Source organism: Dunckerocampus dactyliophorus, chromosome 1 (assembly GCF_027744805.1).
Source record: "Dunckerocampus dactyliophorus isolate RoL2022-P2 chromosome 1, RoL_Ddac_1.1, whole genome shotgun sequence".
Lineage (NCBI taxonomy): Eukaryota > Metazoa > Chordata > Actinopteri > Syngnathiformes > Syngnathidae > Dunckerocampus > Dunckerocampus dactyliophorus.
The window spans coordinates 34,605,820-34,631,350 of NC_072819.1; the positions used below are offsets into that span (position 1 = coordinate 34,605,820).

General features: G+C 39.7%; 2 protein-coding genes across 3 annotated transcripts; both read right to left on the reverse strand.

Moving 5' to 3' along the window:
• Window positions 1-7,229, reverse strand: tlr9 (toll-like receptor 9). The gene is made up of 3 exons (XM_054780255.1): window positions 7,141-7,229; window positions 338-3,307; window positions 1-249 (listed from the first exon to the last, which is right to left on the reverse strand). Exons 1-3 carry the CDS (start codon window positions 7,189-7,191, stop codon window positions 43-45), a joined length of 3,228 nt encoding a protein of 1,075 aa, XP_054636230.1. The 5' UTR covers window positions 7,192-7,229; the 3' UTR covers window positions 1-42.
• A 3,469-nt stretch (window positions 7,230-10,698) lies between these two features.
• Window positions 10,699-25,445, reverse strand: apeh (acylaminoacyl-peptide hydrolase). Of its 2 annotated transcripts, XM_054778047.1 has the most exons (23): window positions 25,278-25,445; window positions 24,744-24,873; window positions 24,550-24,676; window positions 24,382-24,469; window positions 22,380-22,455; window positions 22,031-22,122; window positions 21,631-21,696; window positions 21,404-21,541; window positions 21,122-21,213; window positions 20,998-21,038; window positions 20,687-20,808; window positions 19,165-19,225; window positions 18,999-19,096; window positions 18,810-18,861; window positions 18,284-18,372; window positions 17,865-18,003; window positions 14,561-14,644; window positions 12,227-12,307; window positions 11,927-12,015; window positions 11,505-11,695; window positions 11,300-11,402; window positions 11,115-11,221; window positions 10,699-11,033 (listed from the first exon to the last, which is right to left on the reverse strand). In XM_054778047.1, exons 1-23 carry the CDS (start codon window positions 25,287-25,289, stop codon window positions 10,925-10,927), a joined length of 2,187 nt encoding a protein of 728 aa, XP_054634022.1. In that variant the 5' UTR covers window positions 25,290-25,445; the 3' UTR covers window positions 10,699-10,924. The 2 variants fall into 2 exon arrangements, with proteins under 2 accessions (XP_054634022.1, XP_054634012.1); XM_054778037.1 differs by lacking the exon at window positions 25,278-25,445 and having other exon boundaries at window positions 24,744-25,107.
• Between the last annotated feature and the right edge of the window lie 86 nt (window positions 25,446-25,531).

Genomic DNA, 25,531 nt, shown 5'->3' on the forward strand with positions numbered 1-25,531 from the left:
TTAAGATAATGGCAGAAGTTGATGCTAAGAGCAGCTAAAGGGCTAATAGAAACTTTCACTCATGTTGTTGTCATAGAATTTCCGGTTATCTGATGCTAGTGCCATTCTCAATTGGTTCCAGAAAATTGGCTGAGCACATGGGTTTCTGGGCCAGGACAACACCGACTTTCTGCACAACCTCTTCCTCAGTTGAAGATACTTCAGTTTGGGAAACATCTCATCCAATAGGACAAGCACCGCTACATCCACCTACAGCGCAATCAAAAATATGCACTGCTGTGAGAAAGTGTCAAAATGTAGGACATAAGTTTGCATATTAAATAGTGTAAAATAAAACCTTCTCATCCAGGAGCCGCTGCTGTACCATGAAGAATGCCTGGCGGGTGATACCATTCACGGTCTCACCATTGGTAACACTGCTGGACAGCACAAATACCGTCTTCACACTGTTATAAACAGCATTGTGTAGATTGTCAATGCATGAAAGTCCAGGTATCCAATCCCTTTCTTCCAAACAGAGACAGAACCTCCTGGGACCTCCGTTCTCGAGGTGGAACAATAGCTCCTTGTAGACCCAGTCTCTCACTGCCAGGTTACTAGTGTCAAACACCACAAACGCATCATGGTGGTATAGGGAGTCACTACCAGGCAGCTGGGAGTACCCTTTGATTCCAGCCCAGAACACATGTAAGCAATACCACAGATCCCAGCCATAGAGATGCTTAAGTAAGGGCAATAAAGTGAATATTACAACAATGAAGGAACAAACAAAAAATGGTAAACTGCCATATATGTCCTGGCATGAACGTTGGTCTATAGACCATACGCTCTTACCTTGTTGGGACTCTGGGTATGCACAATGTACAAATGTGGTGAGATAAGGAATCTTTATTGGAGTGGTAAGCAAGTAGTCTGCAAACCAGGAGGTTTCACAGTCACATCTAAAAGGATTAGCATGCAAAGTGAGTTGCTTAAGAGCACTACCATTTTTAAAGGGGGTGGGAAGAAAATGGATGCTGAACTCTTTAATCTGGTTGTAGCTGAGGTACAGGTATTGCAAGGATTTCGCCTTACTGAAGAACCCCTGGGGAATCACCTTTAATCGGTTGTGACTGAGGTCCAAAAAAGAAAAATTGTCTGGAAATTGAACTCCTTTTTGAGTCAAATATTTCATGTGGTTTTGACTTAAGTCTAGGTGCATTAAGTTGCTGAGTGCTGAGATGTTCTGCCATGGAAAATGGGAGAGCTTATTGTTACTGATATTGAGGGAGTGAATGCTTCTTGGAAGATTGCACAATACCTCCGATGAAATGAACTTGAGCTTGTTGTTTGAGATGTCCAGATGGATGAGACTTGTTAGGTTTTGGAAGAAGCTAGTGTATCTGCTGTTATCAGGGTGCCACATGATGGCAAGTTCATTTCCACTGAAGTAGAGGTACTTAAGAGAGTTACTATTTAGTCCATCATCTATCCGTATCCCAATGTCATTGTCCGCCAAACTTAGTACTTGCAAATTTATCAGATTGGAAAGAAACGCAAAATGATGACCCATGCCCTTCATTTTGAAATGAAACTGATTATTACTTATGTCTAATACCCTTAGAGTGTTTTTAAGGTCACTAAAGGCATCTTTGTAGTAGAGATCAAGTCTATTGTAGGAAAGATTCAGGACTACTAAGTTTTTCAGTCTCGCAAATTGATTGCCTTTCAATGGCAGATTAATGTAATTGAGGGACAAGTCTAAACAAGCAGCATTTTCCATGCCGATGAAAAGAGAATCATTTAGATACATTATGTTATTTTGAGAAAGATCAAAAGTCAGCCTATTGTGGCAAGACTCAATGCTGAAGTCCCATAGTTTTTTAAATCTAAAGTCATTTTCATCCAGCATTTCTAGCATGTTTAACTGATTGGATTCCCTCATGTCACTTCCAAAGGAGATGTCTTGATCGACTAGGGTCTGGGATGGCTCATGATATGCATACTTATACAAGCTCTGGCTCTGACAACCCTGCTCTGACAAGCACTCGGATGAGGGGTATATCCAGCATTGGGTGAAACTCAGCATGTTTTGGGAGAGGTCAACAAATACTAGCGAAGGTATTCGTCCAAAAGCTTCCAAATCAAGAGACTCCATGAAGTTCATTCGCAATTCCAGCCTCTTCAGATGTTTAAGTTTTGACAGCAGGTCGAGAGTCTCTGATGGAATTGTATGGAAAAAATTCCCACTCAGTTTAAGCTCTTGTAGATTAGACATGCTTGTAATATACGGTGAGAGAGTCATATTTGAAAACGTCTGCAATGGTTCGTTGTTATAGATGAAGTTGACTGAAGTGAGGTGAATCAAATCTGTGAAGAAAGTGCCATTACGGATGGGATATGACAGGAAGTTGTCAGAGAGATCTAACTCTTTCAAATTTTTCAAAGTTCTGAAAAGGCCTTCAGGAATTGTTTTCAGAGAGTTTCCCCTCAAAGATAGATATGTGATAGAGCTATTCTTTGAATAGAATGACAATGGATTCAGTTGTAATGACTTATTCTGTGGGCAAGGAAAACACGGTCTGGCTGCATGATCACAGCGCTGGCAATTCCACGCTAGATTCAAATACTTAAGGCTTGTCAGATGAGCAAATGCTCTTTCCAAAATCTCTGTGATTGTATTTTCTCTTAAATCCAGGCTCTCAAGTGAAACTGGCAGTCCTTTAGGGACCGCTGTTAAATTATTGTACCCTAAGTTAAGAGTTTTAAGTTGAGGAAGCTGATCGAAAACCTCCTCACTGATTGTGGCAGAATGGTTGCAGGGATTTGCGTAAAAGCAGTTCCTGGTGAGAAAAAGCTTTTGTAGGTGTGGAGTATTGAAAGGCTTGCTAATGTTAAAGATCTGATTATTTTTTAGATCAAGAACAATAAGGCTTCTGGGTAACTGGGGTATAGAGGTGAGGCTGTTTCCTGACAGATATAGATACTTCAGATTCTGCAGGCTCTTTAAGGCACTTTTGGGGATCTTCACAACACAAAAGGCGTATTTTATGGACCTCCAGTATGGTAGTGGGCAGTTACCAGTCATGTCCAGAGTGTGAAGGTTTGGGACATCAAAGAAATCTTGCGGGCGCAATTGTTGTATTCCAGTCTCACTGATATTGATTGATATAACATTAGTAGAAATGATCCTGGGGACGGCACTCAAAGGCCTGTTGCTGCAGTCCACTACAGTGGAGTTCACATCAGAATCACATGGGAGCAAAGTGACGTTGATGGTAATCACAAATCGAAGAAGCTGACTGATGGTGAGGAGATTCAGCAGAACCTGAAAAAGGAAATGAAATTCAGCGTGTTACGGAATGTTCAGAAAAAATACTCTTTCTTCCAAATAGTGTACCTTCCTATTAGCAGAGACAAATGCAAGGTACTGTATATTGAATAGGACCAGGTGAGGTTGTGATGTTCAAATGGGAAAAATGTATTATTTAAGTCAGGGGTCCCTAAGCAATACTGTGTGGGGATGCATGAATGCATAAAGGTTAATTTAATTTGGAAAATTTAATTAATGCTAGCAAACTGCCTATCACCCACACATATTATAACCTTCTCTGTGGAAAGCAAACTCCAGGCTTGTACTGATGGTAAGTCTGTATTCATTTTATGCTTTTAATGTTGTGCCTGTCTTAGTTATATACACAATACATAATAAATAAATATCATTAGATTGCTATAATGTACAAACAACCCCCTCGGTCTGTCTGGGGCTTGTGGGAACACGAGCCAGTCCATGGGTCCAAAAAGGTTGGAGACCACTGAGTTAAGTGACTACATGATTTTATTCTACACCCTGAGCCATCCCTGTAATACCATTAAAACATGCACTGGCAAGGCTAGAGTTACATGCGAGCTGCAGTGATAGTAACAGTGTTACTAAGGCTGTTACTATTTTCCAATAATGACTAACCTAATATATTACTATTTCAAACATTACAATGCCGTTACTATTACTGCCGTGAAATATCATTCACTGATATCGAACAGCTGTTATCCACTTTCCAGCTCGCTCAAAGAGATGTGATGTTCCCGTACGAGTTGAGCCTTTTGAACGGCTCTTTTAAATGAACGATGACAACCGATTCCCAGGAATAAGAATATGGTATAATTGAACCTTGATTAGCGTACACCCTGGTTAGCATTTTTTTGGTTAACATAAAAAAATTGCAACAACATTTTGCCTCGATTTGTGTACATTTTCCCATTAGCGTACAAATGGCGCATGTCCATCCATCTATCCATTTTCTATGCCGCTTATCCTCACTAGGGTCGCGAGTTTGCTGGAGTCTATCCCAGCTGACTACGGGCGAGAGGCGGGGTACAGACACTTTAGAGTCGCCAATTAACCTGACATACATGTTTTTGGAATGTGAGAGGAAACCGGAGTACCCGGAGAAAACCCACGCACGCACATGCAAGAGAACATGCAAACTCCACACAGAGATGCCCAAGGGAGATTCGAACTATGGCGCATGTCATATCGTGTTATTAATACACTGCGTGAATCCACCTGCGTTATTAATGTATTTTTATCACAACACATCCTTGTTAGTAACTTGCTAATATGTGGAAACAGGAGCCAAAAGTCAGCTCCGCTGCCCATGTATGATGTCATCAGTGGTTGACTCTGTACTTCTTTGCGAACTAACACATTTAGCTGCAAGTCATAAAAATGTTAACACAAAACACATTTTTATAGTTTTCCAATTACCGTTTTACATGCATAAAACAATTTTAAATGCGTAGAAATAATTTATGAACGGGATCAATTCTGATTTAAGGTTAATTTTACCTTCACGGAAAACGTGTTGTTGACACAGACATGATGTGGCAGCGAGATCAACACGGACACCACCTTCATGTTTTGCTATTATTTATTATAGTTATTTATTGAATTAAATAGTGTTTCTCACCTTTTTTATCAAAATGCTGGTGCTTGCGCAACTTTCTTTGACTACATTTTGGGTCCAAAAGAAAACCGTACAAGCTCACTTCTGGTTTGTCGAGCACAGAGGAGAAGTGTCCATCAAATATAAAAAAAGCAGTCACCCAAAACCTGCCACACAAGGGATTTTAATTTAAGGACTTAGTTTGTTTTTTGCTATACTTAATTTCATAAGTGTATTTTAAGTCTTTGTCGCCTTCGCAAATAATACATTACATATAATTATTACAACTGCTTTTTCAAGCTGATACCAATATCACTAACTTCCTGATTCACAACACCCATACTAATAACTTTTAATATCTATTATTTTTAAAATGTAGATTTAACTGTAGTTTGTGCACACCCGGAGGTAAGAATGACTCAAACAACGTTGGATTTGACGAACTCTAAATCTAAGTTTGTTCTTACCAAATATCATTACATTTTACAATAAGGTACAGAAAATTACAGTAATTAATGAGGAACGAACCTACCTAACTCTAACCGTAACCACTACTCATTAGTTCCTCTGTAACTAGTCTAAATGTAAGTCATTAGTTCCTCATTAGTACACTTTTTGTGTACCTTATTTTAAAGTGAGACCAACATTTTAAAAAAACAGCGGTGACTCAGAAGTACAAACCATGGCTCCAAGGTGTTTACTTGCTGCAAAAAAATAAAATTCAGGTACACCTCCCCCACAAGGCTCACATAATAGTTCCAAGTGTACCATTTTTGAATGGCTACTTCCAGCCATTTCATCAAACTCACAGCCTACACAGAACTCAATTCCATAGAGCAGTGGTTCCCAAACTTTTTACAGTGGCTTACCCTTGGAGACATTTGATCTGAAGTCATGTACCCCCTACTCCTGCACACTTAAAAAACACATATTTGATATTAATTAACTTGAAATATTGAACACAATTAATTGGTATTTATTTTATAGTAATTTCGGGTCAAAACTGTGTATTTTGCATGGTCACATTTTGAATAACGTTTCACATGAGCACTAAGAAATAGATAAGTAATCATCCAACATATCTTTTACAAATATTCAACATAGTTAATTGGTTAATTTTAAAGCAATTCTGGGTCAAAATGCGTATTTTGCATGGTTCTATTTTGATCAAGTTTGACATGAGCACTGATAAATAGATAAGTAATCATCCTACATATCTTTTATTCCAGTCTGATGTCGGCATTGTTCCTTGTGAATGAGCATCACTTTTTTTGTTCACTGACAATGGCTGTGGTTTAAATCTGCATAATAATCCATCCATCTTCTATCCCATTTATCCTCATTAGGGTCGCAGGGGTTTGCTGGAGCCTATCCCAGCTGACTTTGGGCGAGAGGCGGGGTAAACCCTTGTGTATTACCAAATTGAAGTGGAAAGTTTAACAATCACCATAAAGCAGCATCTGAAGTTCAAAAATACGTACAACCAACGATACACCCCCACCCACATTGACAGGTTTTCAGGGATTGGAACACAAATAATAAATAATAAAATACAATTTTTGAAATGAGATACTATTAATGCACAAAATAATAACCAAACGTACGTACTTGTTCATATGATGCACACAGAGCAATGAGCAACATCGTGTGCTATCTTCTTCCTGCTTTCTACTCCGTTCGCCATCGCGCCATGAGGCGTTCAGGCGCACTCATAATTGAGAGAGTTAGACGCTAAATGTTTTTAATTTTTATTCACGTACCCCCTATTATAATGGGTGTACCCCTCGGGGTACACGTACCCCACTTTGGGAACTGAAATATCTTCAAACTGCATGATACTATCATGTCAATATGGACCAATATCTGACACGCAAAGAAATTATGGTTTTCTGAAGGCAAAGGTTGGTCCAAACCAACACGGTAACTGATGAATAGGCAATATACTGGCCCACTGACTCATCATCATGGGACAAAGCATTGTTGAAGTCCTTTGATACACATCACATAACCTTTGTTTGCATTTCACAGACTGTTTATCAATTTACTTGACCATTCTCCCTGATAAGGTACTGCTCATTTTTTGTTTCCAAACTTCACTTTGTTCAATTATTGTCACGTTAGGTTTGTGCATCATCATCTCATGTACAGTGTGTTAACCTTTGGAAGAACAAGTAGATGACAGAGGGAAAAAGTAGAACAAAATGTTGTTACATACCATTGCTGACATTGCTGGCTTTTCTTTTTCAGGATCCATCTGAAGTAACATTTAATGATCCAGTCACTGTGCTACAACCACAAATAGGTACTTACACAGAAGTGAAAAATGTGTGGTCATTCACAGATGCTTGATGCAAACCAGCCACCCCAAAAAAGCAGAACCATTGAGCAGGTTCAGACACACACATCATCTTAGATTTACACATTGCTGCCCAGAATTTTCTTAAAAAAGCAGAAGTTACAGACTGCTGTTGGGAAAATCTTTCTCCCCTTACCTCCACATTGTAATAATACAGTAACAATATTTCACAGCTACACAAGGTCTGTATTTTTTGTATCTTTTGCTTTAGTGATCATTAGTTCCCATGTTTCACCCAATGTGCCTCAAGTGTTGTGTTATCCATAGTGTGGTGTTCATGAAGCAGTCAGACTCAGCATCCACATTAGAAAGACAGTAGTTATTTCCTGTGTACATCAGTAAACTACACACCAGAAGAGACAGTTAATGCAATTCATATGTGACAGTATGAAACAATAAACAAAAAAGAAACTGCTTACTGGACCGGCGCATGCTTTGCTTTCAAAATTCTGTAATATTCAGTTCCTTGTTTTGGGTGGCACACGCTTGTCTTCTTGCCCTAATAGGAGTAAGAACGGTGTCTGCACCTCGATCAAAGTAATAAAATGATTAGAGATGAATTGTCCCTGGTTAAAGGCCACACAGAAATCATCAATGAACACACAATCACTCATCATCATACATGTGGCGTAAGTTTGATTGGAGACATGTTCAACATTTGTTCCCAAACAGCAGGTTCAAGTATACTATCTCTGGTATAGTCATAGCCAGCCATAAAAATGCACCTGCAAAAATCAGAAAAAGGTGAATGAGTGGAAAAAGTGAGTGAAAAAGAACCATGTATCGTTCCCACCGACACAGAAGGAGAGATGACTGAATATTCGAATGCCGGTTCAAATTTGTTCTTAAAAACGCATAAGCAGCTGAGACTGAGGCTAAAACCTCTGTTGTCTGCTTCACTAAAGACAATACTTGAATCAAGTGACTGAATACATTTTTTTCTCACACATGAATGAGGTCATCGAAAGTGCAACTGTAAACCGCTGCAAAATACAACCACATTAACAAGTTGTTTGATACATAACGACTGTCATTGCCAATAATATGTTTGTCTTGAGCTTGTACTCAAATTTTATTTGATTGTGCATGTATTCATACTTTTGTGACCAGTGTGCAGAACCGTACAGTGTCCTCGGCCAATGGTCACCAACCTTCTTGAGCCCAAGATCCCCGGTCTCGGCCGTGAACCTAGGCTGTGCTGTCACTGATTGGTTGAACACACTTGTAGTTTTTCCTTCACAGCTGCCATGTTTAAACCATTGTGCAGCTATAAACTTTCTGTTTACTCACTAAGATACACCCAAACAAATTGGTGAACAGCTGAACACACTTAAGCAATATTTTAGGAAGATGAAGAGCAGTTGCAGTGGTCGGACCGCTACTACTGTACCAACAAGCCGCATGAATTCAGCTCACTGCTCCAAGAAAGTACTCAGCAAGCTTGTTAAATGAAGATGTGTAGCGAAATGAAGGGAGCAGTAAACAAGCGGAATGAAGGTGAATCATGTCAAATATTAATTATTTAGTTTATTGCATGCTGTAAAAGTAGTCAGCGGCACACAAATGTTGTAGTTGTGAAACTTTGTGGACCACAAGAGATTGAAAGTATCAAACTGTACTAGTCTGGGATGTCTGTGCTGCCAATCATAGAGGCTAAATTGATGACAGGGTTGACGTACAAGCCTTGTAGAAATCTGGCCGATGAGGTGACGCCCAGATTGCCCAGTAACTGCCACTTTCTGCCTCATCACCTTGGAGAACACTTTCGACTTCAACCTGTTAGTAAAAACAAAAAAAGCAAGCTCTACACTGACTACTCTAAAGTATATCAAGTTTTATGTATATCGTATTGTACCTCTAACAAAAATGGTTGTGAAAATGAGAGGGGTGTGCCCACGTACTAGTTCTACAACACAGTAAAACATATTCTTTTGTATGAACCATTCAACACTGTGTCACATGACAATCTAATTCTTAACATGGTTTTTGCATGTTGCATGTTTTGCTTTTACTTGAATGTCCTGGATTTCCTGGGTGTCGTAATTGCCCTGCAGTGAGAGGATCCAATAGAGCCTCTATAGTTCACTGAAAAAAAGCAAACAAACAGCAACATGTTAAAATGACTATAAATAGAATGAATGACTGTAATGCAGAATGCATACTGTGCGAGAGAAGATGGTTGGTTGTCGCAGCCATTATATCTCACCAGCAGAGGGCGCTCTCTCTGAAATTATGGTATAGAAATGTACACAATCTGGATCAGAGCTGACCTACATAGTCTTCTCTGGAGTCAAATTGTAAATATTCAGCTCATTATTTTTCTTCTAGGGTTTTACACAATGGGATTACAACAAAATTATTACCCGTAAAAAGTGTAAGAGAGTAAATCTGTTGAGCACACGAGGGCATTTAGATCTACAATTCTAGATAGGACAGGGAGAATAAATAAATAAATAAATAAATAAATAAATAAATAAATAAATAAATAAATAAATAAATAAAAGTGTGACGGGAAAAGCTACCGTAGTTTAGATTGTTATTAGCTAGCCAACTACTTTGTCCCAGTTGTTAGCCTTGATACTAGCAAAAAATGGTTGGTCCTCTTTGTCTTTAATGTCTAATTAATGCCATTCATTCAGCAGCTAGAGTTGATATGATGATATACGTTTGTACCATTATAAGGTGACTTAACTGTGGATCCCTGCACATATGCAATTCAACTTTGACGCCCCCTTAACTTCCTGGATTTTTGGTAAAAAAAAAAAAAAAAAGTTTAAAAAATATTTTTTTCTCCAAAAACAGGCAGTTTTTTCTGCATTGAGTCATTTTCCAGAAGTCTGTAATAATTTACAAATATGTGACAATACAGGTAAAATGTACAGCATGCCACTTTTTGCAAGCATTGAGATTTCATGCATTCGGTCCTTAAACGCACCATACTGCGAGCCATCTATGTCTGGTTATACCATGACTTTGAGTCCATCTGTTCATCGATCATCTGACATTATTATTCATTAGTGGTGAGTACCTATACATTTTAGTGTATTAGGTCTGTGAGGCATATTTACGATTGTGTTACAAGTGAACAATGGCAATTGAAGAGAGAAGGGGAGGGTTCTAGAGCTGATTTTAATTTGATAATTGCAACACTTTTACTGCAAATGTTCAAAATCAAAATTGGAGGACAAAGTCAATGTCAAGCTAGCAGGAGCGATTAGAGGCGGGTGAAGGTGCAAGGTGTATATAAAAAACAAGGCATTTTTATGGGTGTATCACTTACTCTCGTTTTTCGGCATACACTGGTTGTCCATGAACGTAACTCCTGCGAAAAGCAGGGATCTGCTATATACCAGAAAAGCTTTACTGTAGTGTAATATTATGGAATAATGACAACATCATCAAGTATTTCAAACAGACTTTATTAAAGTTTTAGAATAGTTTAAACATTTTAAAATGTATAAATCATCACTATCAATGAAGACATTGAATGAAATGAAATTAATGTGCAGTTACAAGGTGTGATCTCGTAAGCGCACTCCTTCGCTTTGGCATTAAATTCACAATGCCTCAAGAACAGGACTGAAGCTATGTACACAGTAGTATTCTGGTATCTTCTGCTAGCGTGGACAATTCCAAATCTTTTTTATTTCAGTGCCAAGTGTTGTGTGATCCATACAGCGGTGTTCACAAAGCCATCAGACTCAGCATCCACATTGGATAGGGAGTGGTTGTTTCCTGGGTACATCAGTAAACTACACAGCAGAGAATGAGATAATGAAACACTTAATGCAACTTGTATCTGACAGAACATACTAGTCATAAAAGCTGCTTACCGGACTGGGACCTGCTTTGTTTTCAAAGCTTTGTAATATTCGATTCCTTGTTTGTGGGGCACACGCTTGTCATCTTCCCCTAATAGGAGTAAGACAGGTGTCTGCACCTGGATCAAAGTGATGACATGCTCACAGATGCATTATCACACACAAATCTTTAATAGACACACAATAAATGCTCATACCTGTGGAGTAAGTTTGATTGGAGATTTGTTCAACATTTGTTCCCAAACAGCAGGGTCATGTAGACTATCTGTGCCGTAGTCATAGCCAGTCACAAACATGCACCTGCAAAGAAAGACAATGAGATGAAAAAAAGACCACAGAACATTGAACATACTAGTAGATGCTTTGTAGTAAGACAAAAATGACAAGCAGGTTAAACTGTACCAGTCTGGGATGTCGGTGCTGCCAACCATAGAGGCCAAATTGACAACAGGGTTGAGAGCTACACAAGCCTTGTAGAAACCGGGATATTGGCCAATAAGATGACAGGCTAAGAAACCACCATGGGAACCGCCAAAAACTGCCAGCTTCTCACTATCGAACTCATCACCTTTGAGAACACATTCAACTGCAAACTGGTACAGAAAAACATGAATACAGCAGGTAAAACAACATGTATGAGATTTGAAAAATGAAGCATAAACACCAGCAACTTGTCCCAATTGCAATCACTCAATTCGGGGTTTTCAGGTCAAATAATCTGCATGGAATAGAGCCTTTTTTTTTTTACACAAACCACTAGGCCACAGCGTAATTTGACTTAAAATCAATAAGCATGGACTGTACAGTATTTATTGCATTTTTACTTGAACATCTTTGACGTCCTGAGTGCCAACATTGCCAGGCAACGACAGGATATTGTCTTGGCCAAATCCAAGCGAGCCACGATAGTTCACTGAAAATAAGCAAAAAACAAAACAAAAGATGGATCTCCATAATTAGTAATTACCCATTTACAGTATCACTAAATCGTTAAATGTCAAAAGGCAGCACTATCAAAAAAGGACAGTTGTTGGTTCAATCAAAAAAAGTGTCTTGATACTGCATGGCTGGATATTAAAAACACAAACAACTCGAGCATGATTACATGGTGGGTTTGAAATTACCTAATAACACAGCAAAGCCCATCCTGCAGAGCACAGCGCTGGATAGAAGCCAGTCCGCTACAATCACTGAGTGTGGACCACCTAGAAGAAATACAGTAATATGAAATACAGACACTTCCGTTGTTCAATATTATTTCCTTACTGTAAGCAAACGGTAACCAATAATAACCAAGCTAACCTGAGCAAAGTAATAAATATACATGCACACAATGTTCTCTCTAAGCCTGCTCCAGCATTCCCAGCACACAGCAAATCTACGCAGCGCACAAAATAAACAGTAGATAAAATACGCATAATTTCTTCTGTACCATTTTGCAATGCAACTCAGTGAGTGACAGGTGACAACAAGCGGTAACAACATATAACACAATGACGAACACCGTCCTGCCAACGATGTGGTCCTGTTTGCATGCATTTACATACGTAGCCAATCAACTCATCAACAGGCGTTACGTAGTACAGCATGTACCGCCGGTTGCCGTATAGCTATTGGTGCAGCGGAGTTAAGGGAGGTAAATGCTTTTTGCTGACCCGTGTTATGGCAAAATGAACAGGCTGTACCACATCCACACACCAAGCCAAAGTGGTTATTTTAAGGTGGACTGGAAGAGGTCAATCTGGGTGAGATTTTTTCTTTTTTGAATGAGAAAGGGCTGCTCTGAAAAACATACTGCAAAGCCAAAGTAGCAAGTGTGGACCGAATGTCATGTGCACTTTGTTTGCAATTTTGCCCATCATGCACAATCCTTATGAACACATTTGTCTCTTCTGTGTGTTCTAAAGATATAAAAACACATACAAAGACGGAGCTAAGAATGCATGTAATAGGAAACACTTATTCCGCCCAAAAAGCCTTCTGAAAAAACCCCTCCAAAAAGCACCAACAACTCTCCATTTACATATGTGACGTGCATGTTAATCAAGTTACAGCAACATTGTTATTATTAACATTGTTACTACGATCGAACTATGTTACTGGCATATTGACACTTTGCCACACCGCCTAGCTACTAGCCGGTAGCGAATAGCTTCACCATGCACTCACCGGTAGCAAATCACAACGCGCTCACAATGCCTCATGCCACTACTGAAGGGTAAAGCTACATATTGGAGCTGCTGCAGTGTTTTTATTTTTCAGTTTGGAAAAGTTTATGCTAGATGTAGGCGTTCGTTTCTATGTTGCTGTGTGAAATCAATGCACCCAGGAAGGAAGTTCCGGTAATGCTTAAAAGGACCAAAATACGACAATGTACTGCAAGTATTACATGTTATCATGAATGTACCTGTTGCTACATGGTTACAGCATGGATATAAAACCATAAAACCTTGTTGGAGGTGTTTTAATAGCGGTCTTTGTAGCTGGCATAGGTGTGTCCCATTACGTGCAGTAATAAGCGGTCTCTTTTTTATCTGTTTTTAGATCGCACAGAAAAGAGAAATACATGTGTGTTCATGTCTCATAAGGATCGTGGATGATGGGCAAAATTTAAAAAAAAAATGCAGTTTTCCTTTAACCGTGCATGTAGTACTACCTTTTATTTTGACGGCCGGACATATCGGCTACGCAAAGTTTTACGCTGACTTTGCCCGAGGTTTACATTTACAGTTTACATTTTTGAAATACAGTTTTTATATAGACAAAAGTAAAACAATACAACAAAAATTACCGCAATTTCAAGTACATTTCCAAGACGAAATAGTGCCACAACAGGCTGCTACAAAACACAAGAAATAAGGAAATGAAAGTATAAGAAATAGAAAATGAAATGATAAACTAGGTGTTTCCCACAAGATTCAGATTATTAACTGGATGAGATGGTTCTATGGCTTGTTTTGTCTGAGGCTGACAATAAAGAAAGCTACATTGTGAAATCTGCCTTGCTGTCCTTTTCATCCCACTCATATACAAAATACCACAGAATGGAAGTTGGACAAGTTCGTAGGTTTTGGACAGGTGTGATACTACAGTATGCACGTCTGAGGTCACAGAGGTCCAAGGAAAGCTCAGGTCGTTCAGACAAAAATTAGAACAATCCATGCACATGTCAATGAATTACAGTATATTTGAAGGTTAATTATTTCATTAGTTCAATTCAAAAAGTGAAATTCTTATATTCTATAGATTCATTACACAAATATTTTTAAAAAGTACTAATTTCATTTTGATGATTATAGTTTAGATCTAATAAAAAAAACACCCATTTCAGTATCTCATAAAACTTGTAAAAATTGTTAATGAGATGTGCCTGTAATAATAATAATAATACACAATTTTTCATGCACAATGAGTCAATTTAAGCAACAAATTAACAAAGTAATGAAAACTTCACCAACCATGAGGATACACAATAAGAGGCAGCTTCACATCATCCTTCAAATCCTTTGGTTTAATCAGCAAAGCTTCAAAGTCAAGGCCAGCTAGAAAAAAGAAACAATGTAATTATTGAATTATTAAAGTCCATTTTTATATACTATTATGACTATAAAAAACAGTATTATTAGAAGATATTTCGAGTTAATATATTTCATTAGAATTTTGAAAACCCAATAAGCTATCAAAATGTATTAGTTTAGTGGTCAAAATCTACTCTTAAGGCATTCAATCGATCGCAACTGGACTGTTCAGGTTGTCTTAGAAAGACATTCCGCCTTTCATCCAAGCATGCTGCATCAGTTCATGCTCAAAGACGAGGTGGGTCACACACCAGTCAGACTAGATACGTCTTCGAATACAACCTGAACAGTCCAGTTGTGATCGATTGAATGCCCTGAGATTACAATGACCTGGATGAATGACAATATTTACAGGCGTTAAAATCTACCTTTTCCCACCCATGTTATGGATACGTAAACAAAAAGCTAAATCCCAGTTAACTGTTAAAAGGTGGTGTATGCATGGCTCAAGATAAAAAATGTAATAAAAAATATAAGGTCAAGTTTATTTATAAAGCACATTATATTTAAAATATTGAAAACAGCCACCACCCGCCAGTAGGAGCTGGACGAAGTAGCTGGGGAGACCCAGCCCCAAAGTGCTGTACAGTGTTCCCTCGTTTATCACGGGGGATAGGTTCCCAAAATAGCCCACTGTAAGAGAGAGATCAAATCGAATTGTAACTTGCATACTTAAAAAGTGTGTACACCCTTGATATACATGTACAATGTACATAAATACTCATATTTCAAAGTATAGTAAATATATATATATTTTTTTCTATATTTATCGTAGGAGGTAATCTTTGAGACTTTGTCATTTTAAAAGTAGCTCGCAGGCTGAAAAAGTGTGAGCACCGGTCTCTGGCCGAAGTGTGCAGAACAAGCAGTTCTGATAAAGTGGCATCAGCCCGTGAAGAGATTTAAAAGCAAATCAGATCTTAAACTGAATTCTAAAAATAACAGGCAGCCAGGGGAGAAGTGAGTACAGGAGTGATGTGTTTATGCCTTTCAGAGCCCGTGATTAGGTGGAGCAGCTGCATTTTGGACCAGTTGTAGCCGGAGTAGAGGACAGTTCAAGGCCAAAGTATAGGGAGTTACAATAGTCAAGGCGAGATGTGATCCAAGAATGTACAACTGTTTCCATCTGTTTCAGAGGCAGGTATGACTTAACTTTCCCTAAGAGTATGAGCTGTAAAAAGGCAGTTTTTTGCCACTGAGTTTATGTTTATCAAATTTAAAAGAACCATCAATAAAAACACCAAGGCTTTTTACAGAGGGGCTGTAGTGGAAACTAAGTGGGCCAACGGCACTGTTAAGGGGTCACCAAACATGACAATCTATGTTTTGTTGTTGTTAGGATTGAGGAAGTTTATGGACATCCAGTCTTTTACATCCTGTACACATTTTAGTAGTTTTTCAGACAAGTCAGTTTCAGAATTGAATGTGAAATACAACTGAACATCATCTATAAAAAAATTGAATGGGATTATATATATTTTTAAAATGGATCCCAGAGGCAGCCAATAGAGAGAGAAGAGGACAGGGCCCAGGATTGAGCCTTGGTGGTAAACCGCATTATAAAGGGGCTTTCTCTAAAGAGAAAGTTCCAAGGTTGACAGAGGATATGTTTCATAGTATGGTTTAAACCATTTTATGACAGTGCCTCTGAAGCCTACACATGACTCAAGACGAGATATTAAAATTTGATGGTCAACTGTGCCAAATGCCATGACCAGGTCTAAAAGCACTGGCACAGCTGAACTGAGAGGGCTGTTAAAAGAGCATTAAGCATTTTTAAGAGAGCTGTTTCTGTAGTATGACGAGATTTAAAACCAGATTGGAACTTTTCACAGATGTCATTTGAATTAAGACGTGATTGTAACTGGGTATAGTCCACTTTTAAAAATATTTTTGATAAAAATGGTAGCTTGGAAATAGGCGTATACTTTGAAAGGACAGAGGGGTCTAAGTCCAGCTTTTTTAGAGGAGGCTGCACACAGTTGGTTTTACAAGTAGTAACCGAAAAATAAGTGAACTATTAATCAGAGTTAGGATAAAAGGCCCAACAGAGTCAATTACATCTTTTAAAAGTCTAGCAGAGAGGCTATCAAGCAGGCACTCAAAGGATCTTACACTTTGGACAGCCTTTCATAAATAAGATAATCATACAGTATCAAAATCACTAAAAACAGCTGAGCACAGAGGAGTAATACTCGGCTCTGTGGTAGTGTAAAAAGAAGTTCAGCGAATGCTTACAATTTTGTCAGTGAAAAACATGGAAAATTAGTTACAGAAGGTAGCAGATGGGGCAATAGCAGCAAATTCAGAAGGATTGTCAATTCTGTTAAAAACGATAAAAAGGGCCTGACTGTTATTAGACACAAGGTTAAACATATATATAACATATATATTGCTTTTGCCATCCCAACGGCTTTTTGATCATTGGTGGGTGGTGGTGGTGTAGATCTTCCGCTGGTTCACGGCCGAGACCACGGATCTTGAGCTCCAAAAGGTTGGTGTGTTTTAGAACAGATTGTACAAAAAATGTTTTCCGTGAATAGCGGAATAGAAGCCGCACCCACCAAATTTATAGACAAAAAAATGTATATTTATAGGCCACACTTGTCTCTAGGCCGCAGGTGTTGACGTTGTAACATACTGTATATTAACACAAAAAGACCCACTACAAACCTTGCAATCCTACCTACAATTGATGTTCCCTGTGTCACTTGTGAGATGTGAGACTTTTTTTTTTTTCATCTGAGTTCAACGGGTGCAGTCCAAGCAGAAACTGTAGTAATTCTACACTTGAACAAACTTACTTAACATTAGTCAGATCAAAACACGATTGTTGCAAAATGTACCAGGTATCAGTCCGTAGGCGGGGCCGAACCAGACAGTGGCCTGGTGGTTGGGAACCCCTGCCCTAGGCAGCCAGGGAGCCTGTGGCATACAGTCTCGTCAACTTTTTTTTTTTTTTTTTTTTTTAAATCAGGCCATTGTTAATTATTCAAAACCCTCTAACATCATTAAACTAATCATATAGGAATATGTGAATTTGGGCTGTCAATCTCACCAATGTACAATCTAAAACTGAACAATTATTACATCATATGATATCCTGACAACTTGTACATTTTGAGAGAAAACGCTAGGGGAACAAATTGATAAACAACTACTTAAAGTATAATTTTACACTTACGGTACTGACTGTTGTCTTGCTCTGGGGGAGGGCTGAAAGTCAAGATCTGCCAAGCAATTTCCGGCAATGTCTGAGATTCCTCCAGTGTAATCCAGACAAGTTCCTCCTGAGAATCGCTGCCCGGAAGGAAACCTACCCTCTGGACATAGTACAATAGAGACATTGCGATTGAGGAAGACAACACAAATTAATATAATCTATCAATCTGACCTTAATGTCTGAGCTTCTTCATAATAAATTGGGTACAAATGAATACCTTAATAAATTGGGTACAAATGAATACCTAACAGTTTTAAGGATCAATTACCATGAACAAAAAATCTCTACAAATTACACAATACTTTTTTAGTGATATGTATCCACACCGTTCATTAGTAACAACAAATACATCAATAAGGTTTGTGAGTAATGGATCCTACCAGACTTGGAGGGCAGTTTGGAGAAGAGCAGCTTGCCACTATCAGATCTCTCTCCACTGTCAGCAGATGCCAGGAACCCATGTCGGACTCTGAAGATGAAGAGATATAACTGTTGATCACTGAGCGGACCTTAAGTACTGGAGGTCCTGCTGAAAAATTGTAGCCCAACACTTCATTCTGACTTGGAATGATGCCCGGAATGTACAGTAACTCAGTATACTGCTCATAAGTGTACTGTACTTTTGTTACATCTCTTGAGGAGAAATTGATTTTGGTCAAAAACTATTAACAATATAGGCTTGTTGAATCTGAACAGGGTATGTAGTAGAAAATGAATGAATGATGTAAGTGGGGTGGGGAGGTCACAGAAATAACACTAATCAACTGTGATATCAAGCTGAATACATTTTAAATACAAAGACAGACCATATTGAAATATGTAAACAGAAAAAATGAATACATTTACGTATACATACGTATAACGGTATACAGAGAACATAAGTATGAACTTAATACATTCACTTACTCGATGTCAGAGAAGTGACATTCCTTGTATTTATATCCACCATCAGAAGCTCCTTCAAAGACGGACAAGATAAAGCTTTACTCAGAGGAAAAGCTCAAAACACCTTACAAGCAAAAAAAAAAAAAAAAACAACAGAAAAGGAAAATACCAAAGCTCACTTTTTATTTTAATCATTTCTATACCAAGTACCTTGCGGCTGCGCTGAGGACAGGAAACAATAATATGCTGACTGTCAGCTGACCAGCATTTAGGTGGCAGCTGAGTGCAGTAGATGCCAGTGAAGCCATCTGTAAAACCAAATTAAGGCAAAATTTCAGACAAAAGGTGAGCATAAAAGACTACAAATGTGACGTACCCTGTCCTGGTCTTTTCACCACATCCACCACCACTGAGGTCTTCTTAGTATACCAATCATACTAGAGAGAACATCCAGGTGAACAGATGAAAACAAGAACAAGAACTGTGCTTCAACATCCATCCATCCATCCATCATCATCGCTTATCCGAGGTCGGGTTGCGGGGGCAGCAGCCTAAGCAGGGAAGCCCAGACTTCCGTCTCCCCAGCTACTTCGTCCAGCTCCTACTGGCGGATCCTGAGGCATTCCCAGGCCAGTTGAGAGACGTCTCTCCAACGTGTCCTGGGTCTTCCCCGAGGCCTCCAACCGGTTGGACATGACTTGAACACCTTTCCCCGGATGACGGCGCTTCTTACCTTATCTAAGGGAGAGCCCAGCCACCCTACGGAGAAAACTCATTTCGGCCGCTTGTACCCGCGATCTTGTCCTTTCGGTCACTACCCAAAGCTCATGACCATAGGTGAGGGTAGGAATGTAGATCGACCGGTAAATTGAGAGCTTTGACCTTTCGGCTCAGCTCCCTCTTCACCACAAAGGAGACGCCGCACCAATCCGCCTGTCGATCTCGCGTTCCATCCTTCGCTCACTCGTGAACAAGACCCCAAGGGGGTAAATACTTCCACTTGGGGCAGGATCTCATCCCCCATGGTACACCAACCTTTTCCGAGCGAGAATCATGGACTCGAAAACAGAGGTGCTAATTTTTATCCCAGCCGCTTCACAATCAGCTGTAAACCAATCCAGTGAGAGTTAAAAGGTCACGGCTTTATGAATCCAGCAGGACACATCATCTGCAAAAAGCAGAGACCGAATCCTGCAGCCACCAAACCGGAGTCCTCTCAATTCCCTGGCTGTGCCTAGAAATTATGTCCATAATGTGAACAGTAATGAACTTTGTCGGTGACAAAGGGCAGCCATGGCCGAGTTCAAACCTCACTGGAAACGGGTCCGACTTGTTGCTGGCAAGGCAAACCAAACTGACACCGATCATACAGGGAAGGAACCGCCTGAATTAGGTGGTCCGGTACCCCATATACCCGGAGTACCCCTCATAGAATTCCTTGAGGAACATGGTCGAATGCCTTCAAAGTCCACAAAACACATGTAGCAACCGCCAGAGCCAAGAATTGCCACCCCTGCCCGTTGCCTCTCACTGCTGGCAACGCCAGAGTGGAATAAAGACCAACCCCTCTCAAGAGCCCTTGCTGTGAGTCGAGGTGAGTCCGGCTATATCTAGCGGAACACCTCAGCACGCACCTCAGCTAAGGCTCCTTCCCCACCAGAGAGGTGACAGTCCACGCGCCAAGAGCTAGCTTCTGCTACCGAGGATTGGACCGCCAAGGCTGCCACCCAGCTCACTCTGCACCCGACCCCTTTGGCCCCTCCCACGAGTGGCGAGCTCATGGGAGGGGGGACCCATGTTACCTCTTTGGGCTGTGCCCGGCCAGACCCCATGGGTGCTTCTACATATCCAGAGCATACACAATATGACCGCAAACTCTACTGTGGAACAAGCTTTACCATACATAGTCGGCTACACTGCATGTGTGGTCCATAAACAGAATATTCTTGATAGACAATTCGACACTGGTCTGGGCTCAGCCTGGGCGAGGACACTCCACTGGTTCCAGATGACAACTGCTCTGAGAGACACACCATATGCGATACAATTATTGTGTCTTATTTTTTAAGTTACAATTTTGCTCAAAAACTACACTATCAGTGACTCTTACAATAATTTTCACATACATTATACTCATCTAGATTGATCAAGTAAAGGAAAAGTTGTATTGCGCATCATAGTTACAGCTCTTCAGCTAAGGTGTACTTACCACATTTCCCTCCAGTGAGGTCTACATAGAACAAAGACGACCTGAGAGAGCAAACAAACATGAGTGATATAATAAATGAGGTGTTTAAACACAGTTCCAGTGCAGACTTCAACTCATCAATCACCTCCTGTTAGGACAGAACTTGAGGCCAAGTCTGAAGGGCTCGTGCCACCATCCAACAAACACCACACCTGTGTCACTAGGCGCCCAAAACGCCTGTCGAGACACAGAAAATACTTTGACTTTTAGTCACTTAATTTGGAAATGTGTTGTTACTAAAACTTTGAATCACCATACGAAAATAATGTTCCTTGAGATTTATTTTGATTGGTATGCCAAGCTACTGTTTTGTTAGTTATAAACACAAAAAAAGAAAAGGAAACACCATGCACATCATCGGACCAACCTGTCCTGGTGAGATGTTCTCAGGCACCCCCTCTAACACAGAAACGTTATTGCTCTCAATGTCCAGAACACAGAGCACTGGGTGGCTCTTATGAACTAGTGTCTCTCCCCAGTCCTCATAGAACACAAACTGCTCCCCCTTTAGGTCAAGCAAGGGAGAAACACAATTACATCAACCAGACTACAAAATAAAAATACAAGTATGTGTCTAAACAGCTAATTTAATACTTTGACAGCCTTTCTCTCTGAAGACTCTTCTTCATCCACAGTAGAAGACAGCACTGAAGACTCCTTCTGCAGTCAGATGGTAAAACAGAAGAATAACAATGCCATTTTGTGAGGCACGGTGCGAGCTCATTTGGGTATAACTGGTCTGGCTGGTCTTTTCTTTTTGTGACCTCTATTCATAGTAATTCATAGTAAACAACCACCTGAACACAAGCTCTTTCAGTAATTTTGATGTGACAATTTACCAGAAAGTATTTGGTATTTGGGGGCAGCATAGCTTAGTATGTAAGGATTTAACTGCAGGGACTAAAATTGGCATGATTTTTTAACCTAATGGCAGTGAGATATGATTCAAGGATAACATACTACCAAATAAAGTCCTGCGACAAAGCTGGCATACCTGGAAGAAAGACTCTGCCTTGAGTCTCTTTTTCTCAGCCACATATAGGAGGTGGGTCTCCGAGTGGGACCACACCAAGCAACCAAAGTTTTCTGTGGATACAAAACACGGCTATTCGTCAAACAATGTAAAAACCCATCTTTTTAAAAAAGCTTTTTTTTAAATAATGTGCATAGATTTAGTTTTAATTTTATAATTTGATTTTATTTGATATACTCCTGCTTTGTTTATAAATCTCATATTTTACTCTAGCACTTTGAGACTGCTAAAATGTAAAGTGCATCACAAATAAAATGTATTATTATTAATTCTGCAGAACCCTTAGCAACAGAACCTTTGAGTTACTCACCATCATGATAAACTTTTCCATGCTTCTTTAAAGATGTTAAATTGATGCTTTTCACCTTGATGTTTTTACTCCAGATCTGGGGATTGAAGACATAGGAGAGGCTCGATATAAGTTCAGGTTCCAAGACCAGAAGGGGTGTAAACATTAAAAGGATAGTTCAGATTTTTTTACATGAAATTGTATGACATACTCATCGGCAGTGGACTATATCTTAAACAGACTTACCCCCCAATTTGCTCCTCGAGTCCAGTTCTGGTCGGATTTCCGTGAAGAGGAGTTCTGCTTAGTTGCTGGGTCATTTAAGTCAAGAGTTTGGCTTCTCTAAACAATATGTGTTCAAAAGAGTAACACATTTGCATGATAAAAATGCCTCATCAAAAAATTAAAATAAAATCAGACCTCACAAATCGCTCAGCGCTATATTTGTCTCCCGCCGTGTGCGCTGTCGCCTTTTGAGGAGGAATTTTTATGATGCAAAAATATTACTCTTTTGAACACATATTGTTTTGAGAAGCTAGTCTTTACTTAAATGACGCAGCAACAATGGAAATTGGACCAGAGCTGTACTCGCGGGGGTGGGGGTGAGGGTGTCACTGTTGATATAGTCCACTGCTAAAGGGGATGTCATAAAACTTCATGCCAAAAAATCTGAATTATCCGTTTGTGTTAGCAAGATATAAAATGCCTCACACCACACCACATTTCTTCAATTTTTTTGTATCTTTTCATGGAACAACACTGAGGAAGTGGTACAGTGTACAGAGTTTACAGTTTGGAAACAGTGTAAATTTACAACTCAAAATAACTCAATACGCAGCCATTAATGTAAAGCGCTGGCAACAAAAGTGAGTACACTCCAAAGTGAAAATGTCTAAATTGAGCATAAGCTGTCAATATTTTATGTGGCTAGCATTATTTTCCAACACTGCCTAAACATTCTTGGGTATGGAGTTCACAAGAACATCTTACTGGTTGTCTCTGGAATCCTTTTACACTCCTCCATTACAACATCACACAGCTGGTGGATGTTGGATACCTTACCCACAGTGCCATCAGCATTTTTCCGTCCTCTGATTGGTTCGTGTCTGAAAGCCTATTCCTATGCCTGTCACAATAATCAATAAATCTATTAACTGCACGATAAATAAAAATGAACTTCATAATTTTCCCGGCCTTGATATATTGGCATGTGCATGCATGTTTGACCATCACCTCGTTTTGCAGCATGATAATACACAGCCCCATGTTCCAAAGATCTGTACATAATTCCTCAAAGCTGAAAACATCACAGTTCTTGCATGGACAGCATACTTACCAAACATGTCACCCAATGAGCAATGTTTGGCATGCTCTGGATCGGTGTACATGGTATATGAAACAACTAGTGGTCACAGCCAATACTGACTGGTTTTGTGACCCCCCACACCCACCTCGATACAGTAAAACTGCACATTTTGGAGTGGCCTTTTATTGTGGCCAACCTCAAGCCCACCTGGAGCCAGCAATTTATCATGGGCAATTTTAAGGCAATTTAAGGCAAAATGAGGTTCAGACCTTTGATGTGAAATCATTTGGATAAACAGACCTTACTCCATTTTAATTGAAGACCACTGGCAGAGAACATATTTATGTAGAGCAATATTCACATCCTCAGAGTTCTTAGCCATGAGGTGCCGTGTTGAACTTTCAGTGACCAGTATGAAGAGAGTCGGAGAGCGGTAAATTTAACACACCTGGTCGCCATTCACACCTGAGACCACCACACTAGCTAAAGTTAAATAACACTGAGGAGGGAAAATGGCTAATTGAGCCAAATTTTGATAGTTTCACTTAGTGGTGTACTCGTATTTCTTGCCAGCACCTTAGACATTAATGGGATGTTTGTTCAGTTACTTTGAGGGGACAGTACATTTACACTGTACTTTACATCGCATCACCGTGTCATTTCTAAGGTAAGTGAAATGAACAGTTTGCAGATTCTAAAGCAGACCAAACAACAAACCTCCAGGAACTGGTTGTCCTCCCCTTTGATTGTGCTCTTCCTCACAACAGCCTTCATTTCTCCAGAAGGGGCATCTTGACTTAGCAACCTGCCATATTGAAAAAAACACAATCGTAACTGTTGAGAACCTAGGTCACTTATAAATTTAAAAACAAAACTTGCACATACACTCCTTGGACCTCAGTGCAGTTCCCTGATGGCGCCGAGAAGACCACTGACTTGTCATCATGGAACACAATGTACTGCTTGCAAAACTTGACAATCTCATTCCTCTCCAGATCACGCTGGCTCCATTCTGCAGCACATATAGGCCAACTTTAACATCTGTGATCATACCAGGACCTGCATTCATGGACACAAACCTGTGTATATGTTGCTGTATTTGCCTCCGTACTGGGAGGTGATAACAGGTCCTACGTCTGCCCTGGTCAATGAGGGAAAGAGGCTGAGCTGTCTGTACAGTTTGGCGATTTCCTCCGGTTTGGTCATCACCTGACAACATGAGGCACAACAACTCAAACTACGCCTAAGCTGCACCAATTGTCGCCAAGACAATGCCCTGTTCATTTTCTAACTAAGAGACTAGCCATCAGTCGGCACTCATCGAATGTTAAAATAAACACCAAAGCCTGACGCACACGTCTACAAACTGCCAACGACAGCAACCTAATAATAATTAAACTAAACAAAGACAGTTGTGTCCAAGGTATGTTGAATAAGGAAGTTCTTGTAGCAAGCAGCAATGGAAAAACCGAAACCAACTACACTACCCCTGCGCTAGCTTGACTTGAAATGCTAGCCAAGTTCATGAAGTTTGTAGGCAGAATTTACGGCAGTATAACTACTCCGAGTAATACATGTGTGATATTACTAATAAAAAGATTTATTTTGTATACCTCTAACTCCATGTTTGGTCGATGGTCGCCGCTCTGGTCCAAAGCACAATCTGGTGAATGCGGTTTAACAATCTATTTCCTTTTTTACATTCAAAATAAAAACCCTTAAAATCAATTCAAACGCTGTTGTAATAAAATAAAGATACTATTGTGGGAAGGTGAACACGCATTGACCTCAGAGCTTGGAAAAATGTGCGTATAATTAAACACACTTATGTAAAGGCCGTTTCGGCCATTAGTTTGAACGACGAACA

Coding starts and splice junctions, on each gene's coding strand:
- tlr9 (XM_054780255.1), bottom strand. CDS start 7,191: ATGTTACTTCAGATGGATCCTGAAAAAGAAAAGCCAGCAATGTCAGCA. Junction 3,308..7,140: donor AGCCAGCAATGTCAGCAATG/GTATGTAACAAC, acceptor TTCCTTTTTCAG/GTTCTGCTGAATCTCCTCAC. Junction 250..337: donor AGCGGCTCCTGGATGAGAAG/GTTTTATTTTAC, acceptor ATTGCGCTGTAG/GTGGATGTAGCGGTGCTTGT.
- apeh (XM_054778037.1), bottom strand. CDS start 24,948: ATGAACAGGGCATTGTCTTGGCGACAATTGGTGCAGCTTAGGCGTAGT. Junction 21,697..22,030: donor AGGCAGAGTCTTTCTTCCAG/GTATGCCAGCTT, acceptor ATCTGACTGCAG/AAGGAGTCTTCAGTGCTGTC. Junction 11,222..11,299: donor CAATCAAACTTACTCCACAG/GTATGAGCATTT, acceptor ACTTTGATCCAG/GTGCAGACACCTGTCTTACT.